The 16,285-nt window shown below is 38.5% G+C and overlaps 1 protein-coding gene across 2 annotated transcripts; it reads left to right on the top strand.

Moving 5' to 3' along the window:
- The first annotated feature begins 523 nt into the window (after positions 1-523).
- LOC142357325 (solute carrier family 15 member 4-like) lies at positions 524-13,737 on the top strand. 2 transcript variants are annotated; one of them, XM_075408974.1, is made up of 4 exons: positions 524-876; positions 1,214-2,112; positions 11,172-11,422; positions 13,482-13,737. In XM_075408974.1, exons 2-4 carry the CDS (start codon positions 1,233-1,235, stop codon positions 13,704-13,706), a joined length of 1,356 nt encoding a protein of 451 aa, XP_075265089.1. In that variant the 5' UTR covers positions 524-876; positions 1,214-1,232; the 3' UTR covers positions 13,707-13,737. The 2 variants fall into 2 exon arrangements, with proteins under 2 accessions (XP_075265089.1, XP_075265088.1); XM_075408973.1 differs by lacking the exon at positions 524-876 and having other exon boundaries at positions 1,101-2,112.
- The last annotated feature ends 2,548 nt before the right edge of the window (positions 13,738-16,285 follow it).

Here is a 16,285-nt window from a genome sequence, read left to right as displayed (position 1 = left end):
CGACTGGATTATTGTTTGAAGATGGCTGCACCTTGATTGTTTTGAGATATTTCAATAAGTAGTAAAGAAATTAAAAATTGTCGTCCGTAACTTTTTTCATGGAACGCTGTAATTAAAATCAGTGAGCCGTTACGCATTGTAAACAACATAAACTTAACCATGATAAGAGACCAACGAAATTTACACAAGTAACTCTAGCGATGCTTCGATTCAATATCTCTGATTTAATTGTCTCATATAATAGTTACTCTCTTTTTCTCTAACTGACCACAGCTTGGCAATCACGCAATTTTTTGCATTTTATTTAATTCAACCTAGACCGAATGTCTGGTTCCACAACTTGGGTAATTTAAAATCGTCATAAATTTTTCAAATCGTTTTTTACTAGCCGAATCTCTTTCTTTGATAATTCATTTTTCAGTTCTTTTTTCACGTTCCATATAAATGCTTTTGATCAACTGGTTAATAATTGAACCCATAGATATTTGAATGGTTCATGAATGACAAAACAAAAGTTTGTTTTGATGTTATGAATTATTGTTTGTCAGAAACAACTCTCACTAAAGTCTAAAATTTACTCGAAGGCTACAAACAGCCATTTGAAATTACTACCAAACAAAAGGTCAACACCAAATGTAGATCGATAAAAGTAAAACCGTACCGTCAGCGCTCTTTCTAGATTTCTTTCCAATTATTTTTACTTTGTTCTGGTTGTTATGATTTCTACATTTTGTTCTGCGTGACTATATTGCATCATTGTGCGACATATGAAACTAAATTTGATTTATGACGTAGGGTCTTTGGCAATTGATGTCGTTTATTAGCAATATTCTTGGTAGTGGTAGTAGCAAACAGAAGAGAAAGAGCAAAGATCGAGTTAGTAGTGAGATGACTCTAATCCAGGGTGACCCAATCAGCCCTGTTGATGTTGGGAACGTTTCAAGGAAATCATTTTTTTACTCCGTTTTCAGTTACCAAGACAAATAGAGAAGCATCTATTTAACAACATACTACTGCTTGATAGAATCATTATTCAAAATTTGTTGGGCTTTGCTCAGCTTGTGTATAAGAGTTTAATAAAAAAAATTTTAAAAATTTCATTGCGTGATATTATAAGGATCTATTCTGCCCCCAGCTTAGGGCGAACAGAACTTACCCACGAACTACTTTTTTTTCAAATCTTCTCTTGGCAACTGAAAACATGTGTAATCAGTTCTGAATCCTATTATGGAATGTTGGGGGAGTCCAGCGTCGACCCCGAAGCAATTCTAGCCCAACTTGAGGGGGGCAAAAATAAACACCACACATTTCAAGCCCAATTATATTACGAACATCGAAGATGTATTTTAGCCCTGTCATTTATATTTTTATCAGTTTTGCTTGAAAGTTGTGCTTTTCATACCGTTATTTTTTCGTTCATACCTGTTGCCAATAACGACCCTTATGCGTGGACGGCGGTTAAAACACTTGATATTATAACTCTGGTTTATGTTTTCCAATACTCCACTGCATTTATAACTAGCTGGTTATCAGATACATACTTTACCCGTTTTTGGACAATATTTGTCGGTTATGTAATATACATCCTTGGTTATGTAATACTAATTATTTCACAAAGTGCCAATTTTGATAACTTAGATTGTGAAATTTCAAATTTTGTTCATCACGGACCTGATCGAAATGACGATGATTACGATTATCAAACTGACAAAAACAGTGCTGCATGTTCGCCTCTGCTAGTGACGTCATTATTCATAATCGGGCTGGGTTCGGGCGTGCTTTCGGGTAACATGATAATATTCGGAGCCGATCAAACCAACAGTGCCGAAATGGCACCCAAATTTTTTCACATTCTTTATTGGATGATGCGATTCGGCGCTGTCGTAAGTTGTTACGTAATCAGTTACGGTGAATCGTTTATTACGCATAAACAGTTATGGCCACTGGTCACTGCTTTTGGTTGTTTGTGTTTATCGATGTTTATTTTTGTTTGCGGTCGGGCGCGGTATATTTACAGGGAGAGGCAGCCTGATATGACTCAGACGTTGACAAAAGTGATCTCGGCCAGTTTCTCGGATGACACGAAACGACGACAACGTCGAGAGAGAGAAGGTTAAAAACATTTCTGCCTTTTTTCATTATAGTCCAAGCAAGAAGTTTTTATAATGCTGAAACAGTGATGCAGTTGGAAGATGCTGCAGTAGTTTGTAACCTAATTTAGGGCGGGGGGGGGGGAGGGGGGGCTGTCAACACAGATTTAATTTAATGGTAAAAACAGTTCTTATCAGATCACCATCTCAGGTCAAACTGAGCTCTGAGACTCAAATAAGACCACTGCCCAGACATTCGTCTAACCATAGCACAGAGTCAACGCAAACCACTTTTCAAACTTTTGTGCGTTAAACATTCAAAATTGACTGTGATCAAACGAAATGTGCTTTATCAGACAGTGACAAAAACCAATGGAAAACATTTTCGTTCCCAAGTCTATGATCAGAACCCAAAACAACCTCTTAGCCGACCCAGCTCATATCGTTGTCCAGACATTTCTGCGCTCCAGGTGGTCTCTAATCAGAACTTGGTGTGTTCCAACCTGCCCATGATCACTCACAGTTATTCGAGTTCTCGTAAGTTTGAAAGAATTTCCAACAGCTGTAATTTTGACCGCAATTTTCTCCCCTGCCTGTGTGCTTAGAGATGGCCTGATTAAAGGGTCGCCATTGCCTGGAATATCTTTTAATCTCAACATAGGTTGGCCCTTTCTATCCTATATCCGCTATTAATGAGAGAACAATTTGAAAGCACGATTATCGTAGGTTTTCATCCTGTGCATCATATTTGCAAGATCCAAACTCAAGTGAACATTGCAAGTTGCAAGTAGTCGTTTTGCAGAACGCGTACTGGAGGTTGGGCATCAACAAAAAAGCTCCAGGAAAAGAAACAAAAAGCCCAACCAAATAAAAAACGATTGTCGCGTCTTTGCGGGGCTGGAGTTGCTTGGGATTTTCGCTCTAAATAAGGCCTGATTCGCCTGGCAGATCCAGTGACCGCCTGTTCTTCGCCTATAGCGGTTCGCGTGATGGCTAGCTATATGATCTAGGTAGGTGTCAGTTCTACACTTGTTCTGCCAGTCCGAATCTGACCAGAAATCGTATTCAGAAACTGTTTCCATTTTTATATTATCATAAACTATATATTGATTCCATAATTTTTCAGGTAATTTTGATTTGTTTCGCGCAAATTACTTTGTGGTTTGATAGGCTTCCTACCTAAATATGCCACAAATCGATTGGTTAAGCGTTTTTTTTGTCCAAATGTTGCGGTCTGATATTTAAATCTCATTTTCTCAAAAACTACATGTCCGATTTAGTTCATTCTTTTTTCATATGCTATATTGTAGACTAGTGCTAGTCACTGCCAAGTTTGCTGAAACTTGAATCATTATTGTGGGAGCTATTTACATTTGAAAAATTTCCCCATGTATTAAGATTGCTTATAGAATTTGAAAAGTAGCTTTACTTCAGCCTTTTGAGATAGAACCCTCATTTTCACTCACAAAAGGTATCTGATCAATGTCTATCGATTCACAAAACTTGGTGTTGATTTCTTTCCTAGTCTCTGAGTTATTGTCAAAAAACCGTATATTTCAGCCCCAATTTGGACATAGCTGAAAAAGTGAAAATCTGTTGTTTAGTTCATATTACCTTAATTGTAATTGTTTATTCATTGTGTACTCAAATCTCAGCTAGTATAGTGCTATTTGATCTGTTTCAATCATATTTGATCATTTTACATACACTTTCTTCATATATTTGCCAGTATTAAATTTATTCAAGTATTTATATTTCCTGTACGAAAGGTTGTATTTGATTAAGAAAACAGAAATGCAGTTAACTTAAACGAAGATTCTGTTGATTCTTACCATAAAAGCTCTGAAGTTTATGTACCTTTTATAAATATGATTTGGTTTTGTTTTCATTGATATTTAGTGAGCATATATCCATTTAAATATTACGCACGCTTTGTTTCATTTTATGTTTTATGTCTTTATAAATTGTATTGGACAATTAGACAAGAAATTAACCGTCTCATAATACAGTCCTTTCTATTCTTTCTGATTTGAGAGAGAAATTTATAACGCGAACAGGGCGGCCTTAAAACTTATTTGGATATTATATTGATAACCTAAGAAAGGCCCAATCATTTGGTCCGCCGACCCGGACAACCTCGAAAATGTTTGGACGAAAGCAACAGAGTCCTTCTGGAGCCCACAGTTGTGGTGTATCTTATCAGTCAACTGATTTCGAAACGGTGGAAGATGTGGAATATCATTATCAAATTGGCGAAGGAATACAGAAAAAATTTAATTATCTTCAAATGAGAAGAGCAGAACTCAGAAGACAATTTGGCTCAAAACTAAATAGAGCAGCGAGCATCAAAACCAATCTTGATACATATCTTGCCCTCGACGAGCAACTAGTTGAAGAGATGAAACATTACAGCACACGGGTCTCATCGAAGCACAAAGCAGATCTGCAAGAGAAACAAAGAAACTTGTCTTTGAAAAGAAAAGAACTTCTGGCATTGTGGGACCAGAAGAAGAAGTCAATGGAGACGGCAGAGTCAGTGAGCTTTGTCAAAGAACCAACGCCTTCACTTGTTTCATCCGTAAATGGAGCCGAGGAGGGAACAGGACAAAATATTGAGCCAACTCAGAACACCAGCGCAACTGAGACACAAACCGATCAGCCAAAATCGATAGATGTCTTGCCCGATGTTTCAACGGAAGATGAATTGACACAAAGGGAAGAAGCGCGAGCTGAAAGAAAACGCCAAGTGCAACTGAGGCTTGAATATCAGATGCAGAAGTTGAGAATTGAACAGGAAAGACGAGCTCGAGAGACTGACGAGCAATTGAGACAACTCGAGGAGCAGAGGACACTCGAAATGTTGAAACTCGAAATTAACACCGACGAGGAAGACGAACTTCAACCTGAAAATTTGGAAAAACCAATTGAACCAGACGGTGGAGACTTCTTGGGCAATATCGGCTGCAGTGACGATGAAGACTATTTGGGCGAAAACAGGAAACTTATTCAAGCACAGGGTGACAATCAACAAAAGGCAAACGATGTTGCAGCCTCATCTCAGCGGAAATACAGTAACAGCTGGCTAGGGTCACTGATGTCACAAGGCAACTCTCAGAGAGACGGTGTTTTTAGCAGTGCTCCAGTCAGACAACTTCCGGGACTGGTGAGCTCAAACCAAGTGCAGCATAGTAAAATTGAAACTTCTGATACTTCGCAATCAAGTCCGAAACACGGCTTTAATCAGTATGATATGTATCCAGTAAGTTCTGCATTCAATTGCACGTTACCAAAACTTAAGCTAAGAGAATATAATGGCGATCCCCTCCATTGGCCATAATGGAGTGGCATGTTTCTGTCGACAGTCGATCGTAGTACCATATCAGACGACGAAAAAATGACGCATTAAAAAACGCTATTAACTGGGCCGGCAAAAAGAGCGCTGGCTGTTATGGGTTATTCGGGAGTTATGTATGACACGGCTTGGAAAAAACTTGAGCGCAAATTCGGTCAGCCGCACTTGATAATAGAATCGCAATTGACAAAAATTCAAAATCATCCACATTTACGGCCGTCCGATAGTTCGAGTTTTGTTATTTTTGTTGACACAGTCGGAAACTTTGTAAATGTTCTGCAACAATTCGGTTACAGCAACGATTTGTTTTCATCAAGTAATCTAGACATGATAGTTAATAAACTACCGGCAGACATAAAACGCAGATGGTTTACACACATTGAAACAGCGTCGCATAGGTCGAAGCGGCCCAATTTGATTGAATTGACCGAATGGCTACAAGAAGAATCTTTAGTTCAAGAACAAATGAAAACTGCAGCAACAAAGCAGTTTCCAGAGAGATCGTACAGAGGAAAACAAAATAGCGTCAGATCAAGTAGAGATCAACCAAAAATTTCTACTTTTACTAACGATAGAGAAATAAGATTTCAGAAATGCCATATCGATGACGGAGAACATCCGCTTTGGAAGTGTAATAAATTCAAAAAACTCTCTATGACGGTCAGAAGCGGTGAAACAAGCTAACTTCTGTTTCAAATGCTTGACGGGAAAGCATCCCGCCAGAGATTGCAAATGGAAGCTCAAATACGGAATAGACGGCTGTGAAAGAAATCACAATCGAATGTTACACAACAGACAAACTGTGACACACGAGTTAATCCAGTCACCAGATCAAACAAGTGAAACCAACCTGGCAAATGAGACAGCTTGGTCAGTCAAAGGACTCCTCCAAGTTGCACCGTTGCGCATCTACGCTGAAGACGGAAGTTTTGTCGAAACTAAAGCTGTTTGCGACACCGCCTCATCTCAGACTTGGATAGACGAAGATTTGATACAACCTCTACGTCTTGAAGGAAGAAATACTTCGATGTCGATGACTGGGATTCATGGAACGAAGTCAATCGACTGTTTGAAAGTACCGGTCAAGGTTGGGCCGGCGGATGAAGTTAGCGACACGATAAAAATCATAGCCAGTAGTTATAAAGATCTTGTAGTTGGAACCTCGGTTTACAATGTAATTGAGCTAAGTAAACGTTATCCTCATTTATTGTGCATAAGACTGAAGAAAATTGACTTGAAAGAGGTAAAAGTGATTCTTGGTCAAGATGCTTACTCCTTAATAAGACCTTTAGAGTACAAATATTGTGGAAATAATTATCCATGGGCAGTGAAAGTCCCATTAGGCTGGACGCTAAGTGGTCCACTGCCAAATAGTGAAAAGACAGAGAGCAGTTTCCTAAGCAACGATAGCCAAGAGAATCAAGAGCTGACAGAAAGTGTGAGAAAGTGGTGGGAAATCGAATCCTACGGCACAACATTTCAAGTAAACAGCAGAACTCTTGAAGATAATAAGTCTCTTGAAATTTTAGAGAAGACAACGTTAAAGCTACCAGAACGTTTCCAAGTTCAAATGCTTTTTACGGGAAAAGAACAAAAACTTGATTGTAATATTTCTTCAGCCCTCGGACAACTACGATCGCTCGAACGAAGATTAGCGAAAAACCAGTCTTTAAAATTGAAGTATTGTAATTCAATTAAAAAGGATTTAGCAAAAAACTACATCTCCTTGCTTCCAAAAGCTGAACTTGAACGTCAGGATGTTTGGTATCTACCTCATCATCCAGTTGTAAACCCCAGAAAACCAGAGAAAGTAAGAGGAGTTTGCAATGCTGCGAAAAGGTTTCGAGGATACTGCCTGATTGACGTCTTCATGAAAGGTCCCTATCTTTTGCAAAATCCAATTGGAATCTTGTTCAGATTTTGAGAAAACTGTGTTGCACTAACTGCAGATATTGAAGAAATGTTTTTGCAAATTAAGTGCCTGAACAACAAAGACGTTACTTCAGGTTTCTGTAGACAGATGAAGACGGTAAACTGATGCCGTACCAGTACAACCGGCACATTTTTGGAGCTAATTCATCTCCAACATGTGCAAATTATGCCCTGCAGCAGTGTGCAAAACTGTTTGAATTGGAACATCCTATTGCATCGCAAGTGGTGATGGATAACTTTTATGTGGACGATATGCTTCTCTTGGTTCACACAACTGAACAAGCATCTGAAATAATCCATAAACTTAAATCATTGCTAACAAAAAAAGGCTTGAGCCTCACAAAATGAATCTCTAATTTCGAAGAAATATTTGAAAACAGTGAAATTACACCAATAGAAATAGAAGACAACCCTAAGGTCTTGGGACTTGAATGGATAGCAGCCGATGATCTGTTAACTGTTCGGAAGGACCAAGAGTTCCCGCAGAAAACGAATTGAACGCAAAGACAATTTTTATCAACAGTGTCGCAAGTGTTCGATCCTCTGTGATTCATGGCACCATTTGTCATTCGAGGAAGGATGTTAATGAAACGAATTTGGCAGACACAGGGTCAAAAATGGGACTCGCCGATAGCCGAAGATATAAACACCGAGTTTAACAAGTGACTGCAAGAATGGAGTAACTCAGAACAATTATATGTTCCAAGATGGTACAATCAGGAATCTTGTGACAGAGTTGAGCTACACGTCTTTGGAGACGCGTCGGAAGATGCCTTTTGTGCAGTAAGTTACGTTCTAATCACTAAACCGAACGGCGATAAACTAATAAGATTCGTTGTTGGAAAAACAAGGGTGGCTCCAATGAAGCACCATACTATACCAAATTTAGAGTTAATGGCAGCAGTTACAGCAAACAGAATTAAAGATGTAATTTTGAAGGAACATAGAATTTCGATTGCGTCAATCTGTTTGTGGAGCGATTCAACTACTGTTTTACAATGGTTGCGTAATTTTGACAAAAAACGGCCTACTTTTGTTGCTTACCGGGTAACACAAATCCTAGACAGTTCAACAGTTGATCAAAGGAGACATATAGCTGGAGCTGACAACCCAGCTGATCTGGGAACGAGAGGTCTCTCCATAAATGAACTGATGCAAAGTGACTGGATAAACGGACTGGAATGGTTAAAGAGCAAAATTAACGAAACAGAGAATTGGGAGCAAGAAGAAGTAGTTTCTGATCGAAAAGAGGTTTTTACCAGTAATTCGAACGAAAAAGCAGATCCAATTAACTGGAAACGATTCAGTAACTTAAGAATACCGAGAAATGTTTTTGCGAGAATATTGAATCTGAAAAATGCGAAAAAAAAGAAATAACCACCGATTTGCTTGACCGAGCAGAGAACCGAATGTGGGAGTTAGTTCAGAGAGATAGTTACACAAACGAAATAGCTTCGTTGAAGAGAGGAGACTCTGTCAAAAGCAACAGTAAAATTGAATCTCTGAATCCGTTTCTGAGCAAAAATCTAATAAGAGCCAAGGGTCGACTTAGACATGCAAACCTCAGTTTTGAAGAAAAACATCCTGTTATTTTACCACATTCTCATCCAGCAGTTAAATTATATCTCGAGTTTCAGCATAAGCACAATCATCACCAAGGTGTTGAACATATTAGAGCTGAAATTAAGAGAAAGCTTTGGTCTAAGAAACGCACTGAGATCAGTTAAACACCAATGTCTACACTGTAAATTGAAGAGAAGCAAAACATCGATGCCAATGATGTCAGATTAACCAGTAGTCAGAATAGAAGATAATGTAACGCCGTTTACAAACACCGGAGTAGACTACTTTGGACCGTTTTCAATTAAACTCTTCCGAAGAACAGTGAAAAGATGGATTTGTCTATTCACGTGTCTTAGCGTCAGAGCAGTGCACATGGAGATTGTTCAATCGCTGGACGCACAGTCTTGCTTAGACGCGGTTCATCGGTTCACAGCGAGAAGAGGGGAAACCGAAAACGATAATTTCTGACAACGGGACTAAGTTTGTAGGCGCAGCGAACGAATTGAAGGCGGCCTTCAAAGAACTAAACCATTCTAAAATGCAGCGCAATTTAGCACAAAACGGTATACAATGGACGTTCAACCCCCCTGCAGCTCCACATTTCGGTGGCGCTTGGGAGTCATTAGTGAAATCGAGCAAAAGATCGATTTTCAAAATTTTGGGCCAAGCATCCTTGAAAGAAGAAAATCTCTCAACAGTATTTTGCATAGCAGAACAACTACTCATTAATCGACCTCTAACAGCAGTTAGTAGCGATGTTGACGATTTGGATACGATAACACCGAATCATTTCCTTGTTGGGGGAGCAAACGTGTCATGGCCCATTTCTCTATTTAGCGATAACAATGCTTTATATCGAAAAATGTTCCGACACATCACCGAGCAATTGAAAGCCCTATGCAAGCGGTGGATGCGCAAGTATCTACCACCACTCCAACGCAGAGCAAAATGGAGAACTGAATCAAGCGCGGACATCAAAGTGGGAGACTTAGTCTGGTTGGTTGATGAGAAAGAAAGCTACTTCAACTACCCGTTAGCCAGAATCCAGAAGCTTCATGAAGGAGACGATAAAATAGCTAGAATGGCAACAATCAAAACTGCTAAAGGAACTTATATACGGCCATTAGTTAAACTTATTACAATAGATATTGACCGCATTTGAAAGTATTTTGCTGGAATCAAAATAGGGCCGGCTATGTTGCGGTCTGATATTTAAACCTCATTTTCTCAAAAACTACATGTTCGATTAAGTTCATTCTTTTTTCATATGCTATATTGTAGACTAGTGCTAGTCACTGCCAAGTTTGCTGAAATTTGAATCATTATTGTGGGAGCTATTTACATTTGAAAAATTTCCCCATGTTTTAAGATTGCTTATAGAATTTAAAAAGTAGCCCTACTTCAGCCTTTTAAGATAGAACCCACATTTTCACACACAAAATGTATCCAATCAATGTCTATCGACTCACAAAACTTGGTGTTGTTTTCTTTCTTAGTTTCTGAGTTATTGTCAAAAAACCGTATATTTTAGCCCCAATTTGGACATACCTGGAAAAGTGAAAACCTGTTGTTTAGTTCATATTACCTTAATTGTACTTGTTTATTGATTGTGTACTCAAATCTCAGCTAGTATAGTGCTATTTGATCTGTTTCAATCATATTTGGTCATTTTACATACACCTTTCATATATTTGCCAGTATTAAATTTATTCAAGTATTTATATTTCCTGTACGAAAGGTTGTATTTGATTAAGAAAACAGAAATGCAGTTAACTTAAACGACGATTCTGTTGATTCTTACCATAAAAGCTCTGAAGTTTATGTACCTTTTATAAATATGATTTGGTTTTGTTTTCATTGATATTTAGTGAGCATATATCCATTTAAATATTACGCACGCTTTGTTTCATTTTATGTTTTATGTCTTTATAAATTGTATTGGACAATTAGACAAGAAATTAACCGTCTCATAATACAGTCCTTTCTATTCTTTCTAATTTGAGAGAGAAATTTATAACGCGAACAGGGCGGCCTTAATTTATTAATTTTGTACATCATATTTGCAAGCCCCAACCTGACGTGCTGGTGTAGAGGACAGTTCTTTGCCATTCCAAGTAAATTGCATAAATTTCAAGTCGTCGTTTTGCAAAATGCGTACTGGAGGTTGGGCATTAACAGAAAAGATCTAGTGAAAAAACCAAAATTAAGCTTATAAAATTGTTTTGAACTTTCAGCTTCATTGTCGGCATTTCTCGGTACAGAAATTGACAAACTATCCCGACTAGACCTAGTGATGTTAGACTACGGAGGGGAGTTCAGAAGAGACGTGGTGGAGTGTGTGAAGAGATACCTGAGACTACTACTTGTGTTCCTCTCTTTCATTCCATACTATCTTATCCTAATGCAGTTCACAGTCATCTACTGGATGCAGGGTCTCCACATGCAGTTGCCAAGCTGGGCTGTCAGTCCCACTGGAAATCACACGGTCTGTTTTTTGGCCACAATTCAAGATCCACGGAAAGCTATTTTTGAAGCGACTCATATATCTCTTAATTTGCCTAAAAGCAGGCAAGATCTGAACGCGCGTTTTCGAAATCTTTCGAAGTTTCCATTAATGGCCAGATTTCGTCTGGCTTTTCCGATCATTGCCAACTTCTGCCCCAACTGAAAGGATCAAATTTCTTCCGCCTTTACCTGTCGTGCTAAAAAAGAGACCGTATTAATGCAGTAACGAGATCAATAAGATTGCTGAAGCATTTTTGTAACCATGTAAAAGTCGAAAAACTCTCTAGTCATTTTAAAAGCTGTCTTTTTGAGATCTTGCGTGAGTAATTTTTGCGAATATTTTTCTTCTGTGATAAAGATTAGCAGTGACGGTGGAAATTGAAAAAACTATTGGTATAATGACCTCAAGAACAGAGAATGATGGGCCAAATGAAATTCTGATTTATCTGTAATTCTAAAATTTTTAGTTCAGCAGCACACCTACAGGAAAAAAATTAAGTATAAGTTTAACAAGCCCTAATTGTTGCCTGAAACTTTTACGCAGAACTCCAGTTGCTACCGCAACTTTCAGCAATAGAAAACGTTATTTGCAGAAAAACACGAGTTCTTAAGGCCGGTGCAAATTACTAGTTGATACTACGCGTAATTGGTTTTACTGTTGTTTTTTAAGCGACCAATTGTATTTCGAAGATGAAAATCGTAGTTTGTTAAGTCTCAATTAGATATTACAAATTGAACAAAGGTTTGATGTCAAAACATTTAAAATTAAAAGATAATCCTAAATGAAAAGCCATATTTTAAGTTAACTATTTCAAGCAGACACCACTAAATTAACAAGGTGGAGGACATACTTTGGTTGTGAGTAGGTTTTTTTTACTCAACTCCAAAATGTATAATACAGTTCTTGAAAACCTGATATTTCAATGTTTTTCAGAGTTTCCTATTCTGAGGCTATGTGTTTTATCACGCAGATTGAATGTTGGAGTTAAATTTCCTTGTCTGCTTGAAGTTAATATTACTTCAGTGGTTCTCTCTGGTGTTGTGGTGTACAGAAAGTTCATTCCCCTCTTTCTTATTCTTTTTTTTTTAGAAAAGCGAACCCGGTACAACTTATCTGATTCTTCACTGTAATCTGTGAAACACACAAACTTCATTTTATTCAGCTTTCAAATGTGTAGAACCAGACATGTGCGGAGCTTTTACCTGCATAATTTGTTCAGTTCACTTCCGTTCCTTGTAAAAAGTTAGATTCCAATTGACTGCAGATCTTAATTTTTTAAAACGAGTTTTACTATCACTTTTTGTTACAAGGTTTAAACAGTAGTTTTTGTTTATAGCAGTTCTGTTTTGCTTTCGGGTCTGCTCTTTCGTAGTTTCCTAGTTTAGCGCACGCTTGGGTGGTTTCGTTTACCCGTGTACACTCTGCCTCTGCGTTTAATGAGAAAATGAGTTTTTATTATTCAGAAACAGTTTTGTGTGGTAACGCAGCAAGGCCTTTGGCATTGTCCTTACCTTTACAGTAAAAAAAGCGGCGACAAATTTCACCCATTATTAAAGATTTAACTCAATATACAATTTGGATTGATAAGGAACCGGTCATTTGCGGAAAAAATTTTTTGCTTAGCATCATTTGCTGTTAGAAAAATTATGTTTTATTATATAGTATCTACAACAAAAATTAAATGCCAAAATTTTTATGAATCAATTCTATGTCCTCTTAGGATATTTGGACAAAATATAAGAGTTAACCATTAGATCAAGGTGTCATCTAGGCTTGTCAAGCGGAGTTGGCTTCCTCAGTAACTGAAGAACTTCAGATCATGCAACAAATCTTGTAAGGAAATGCAGAGTACTTCCGTTTTGTTTGCAATATTTGAATCAACCTTTAACTAGGGCTAACGAGATCATTCTAAGTCATTTGTGTTTGAATAAAACTCAAGGCAGATCTCGCATGTCCTGTCAAGATGTATCAAGTTTTGTGATAATTCTTTGAAGAAATGTTTTGTTATTTGTTGTGAAATTGCTCTTTTTCACACCAGGAGGAGATCAAGTACCCAGTGACATGGTTCAGTACAGGTGTGGATCTGATGACTGTCATCACTCTGATTCCTCTCATGTTCTTTGTGAATTCGACATTCTTCCACAACTGTATGGTGAGACTGAGGGGACTGTTCTGTAGAGAGAAGGGATACCAGAGACAACACATATTCACAAAAGAGATCGTGTCATTCAGATTCACTATGGGTCTATTTGCAGCAGGTTAAAAATAAAGTAACTTAAATTGTTGAATTTATATTTTAAATCAAATCACATAGTCACGATAATTTTAAGAAGAGAGGGGAGTTGAATAAATGGTCTCATTGACGAAAAAAGAGGAAAACAATGGATGTAATTAACAAATACGAGGGGGACGGTAACCTCAATTACCCGGGTCGAGTTATCACCGCCAAAAATTGCTATAAGATTTAAGATTTGCGGTGAATTTGGGTACAAAGTGTCAATACATAGTGTCGTGGTATCGAGCACGAGTAACAAGAATTTTATTATTTTAATAATTGAATTCAAAATGGCCTAAATGTACAAAATTTCACAGGTATTTATAATCCGTATCAGTATGAAAATTTAAAGATCCGTCTAGATATAGATAAACTGATATCTGTTAATTTACACCTTAGTTGTGAACAAGTTTTTCCCCTTGCCGTATATGGCAAGTACTAGTGCAGTTTTTTGCACTTAACACATTGTTCTCCCTACCTGAGAACATGTCATTGCTATCTACTGGGAGGGTCGGAGAGTTGATTACTGATCGGGTTTGATGGTGGGAAGGTTGAATCTATCTCACAAATTTATGGTTTATGTACATTGATAAACTTGTGGTATGAACAAATTTGAATCGACGATTCGGTTCAAATTAGAAGCCATTATTCAATTTCACTTCACCAAACATCAGGCTAGAAAGTTTTCTTTATATATTGAAGTTTTAACTTAAGTTGCTAAGTTCGCTACTTCTCGATATATCACATCCTCCCTCCTTTTTTAAGAAAGTTTGTAGCAATAGCTTCTCCAAATCTTTCTGGCTGTTTTTTATTTCTGCTTGAAGTTCTCGTGGCCACTGAAGGTTGTTCCCCTTCAACTACTGAGGTTTCTTCAGTAGAGTTGGGTGATGCCACGTCTATGTCGTCTCTACTGCTCTCAGACTGTGAGTCAGTAGATTCAGTCTTGATGTCGTCAGGTTCCAACCATGCAATCTGGTTGTCACTAACAAGAACTGTCTTGTTTGAATTCTCCCGCTAGAATGAACGAAGTGTTCATTCCTTTACGGATAATGAAAGTAGCTGGAACCGTTGGTGAACTGTTCGTCGGTTTGAAGAGGACTCGTTCACACAGATCAAAATCAGTGACTGCTGGAAGTCTTATTTTGCGTCCCATTAGCAGTTCTACAGGAGTTTTGCCCCGGGCTTGGAAGTGTTCCGATGTGTCAGCAAAGCCCGCTGTAGGAAAGCGCCAAATGACACATTCAGATTTGGTCTCCAGGCTTGAATAGCCCGTTTCACTATTTGGACCGCTCGCTCAGCAATCCCATTTGCTCTTGTATGGTAGATGGGAGATTCCATCTTTTTAATCCCAAGTGATTCACACCATTGCTTTAGGTCACTGCTCACAAACTCAGGACCATTGTCTGATACTAATGTAATTGGTATCCCAAATCTTGCAAAGATTTGACTCAAGTACACCTTCACTGTTTGTGAGGTTCTATTTCCCGCAGTGAAGGCTTCTATCCAACCTGATCCCGCGTCTACTATCACTTAGATATTACCTTGATCCTTATCGTAGCCCCAGTCCATGTGGAGTCTTTCGCAAACTTCAGCTTCTAGCCAAGTAGATACTGTTTTCCCCAGGCTAGGCCTGTTTTCTTGGCATTCCTTACATTTACTAACATATCGAAGAACTTCTTAACTGATGCCGGGCCACCAAGCAATCATTCGAACTGCTGTTTCAGTTGCATTTTTGCCTGGGTGAGTCTCATGAGCTTTGGCAATCACCATGGGTCTTAATTTGGGTGGAATGAAAGGCACAACTCCTCGAAAGATGATTCCATTGTGAATGGTCAAGGCGTCTTTCTGTTGTTCAAATCCTTTCTCTGCTTCTGAGCACTGTTTCCAGATGCCGCTTTTTATTCGTTTGATGACATCTTGAAAGAGTCGATTCGATCCCAGCTCAGTTTTGACGTCTGACTGGGTCACCAGGTCGGATTGGACGAAGTAGATATTGTCAAGAGGAAAGCAGACTCGATCATTGTCATCGTCATCATCAAAGTCTAGTCTGCTCAGAGCATCAGCGTGGGGGATCTGTTCTCCGGGTGTATACTTCAATTCGACGTCAAATCCCATCAGCGCTATCGCCCATCTTGTAATTCTTGCTGATGCTGTTTTCGGAATTTCTTCGTCTGGGGCGAAGAGATATTTGAGAGGTTTGTGGTCAGTCTGTAGAGTGAACCTTCTTCCGAGTAGGAATTGTTTCAATCTTGTGACCACAAAGACGATTGCAAGTGCCTCTCGCTCAATATTGGATTAATTTTGTTCGGCTTGTGACAACTTCCTCGATACGTAGATCACAGGATGTCTTTCTTGTGAGAGTACCCCGCCTATAGCTTTCTCTGAGGCGTCTGTTGTCACGGTTGCTTCCTTCGTCAAGCTGTAGGGTTGTACAAGAGGGTTAGCACATAACTCGTTTTTGATGTTTTCAAAAGCATTTTGCTCTTCCTTGTCCCATCTGAGTTCTTCTTTTCGAATTTCCTTTAGGGGTAGCATTTTGGTTGCAAAATCCGGTATCATTCGACCAT

The sequence above is a fragment of the Convolutriloba macropyga genome, unplaced genomic scaffold (assembly GCF_964194025.1).
Source record: "Convolutriloba macropyga unplaced genomic scaffold, txConMacr16.3 SCAFFOLD_764, whole genome shotgun sequence".
Taxonomy (NCBI): domain Eukaryota; kingdom Metazoa; phylum Xenacoelomorpha; order Acoela; family Convolutidae; genus Convolutriloba; species Convolutriloba macropyga.
Note: the sequence above shows the minus strand (reverse complement) of the source record. Positions and strands in the feature narration are given on the sequence as shown.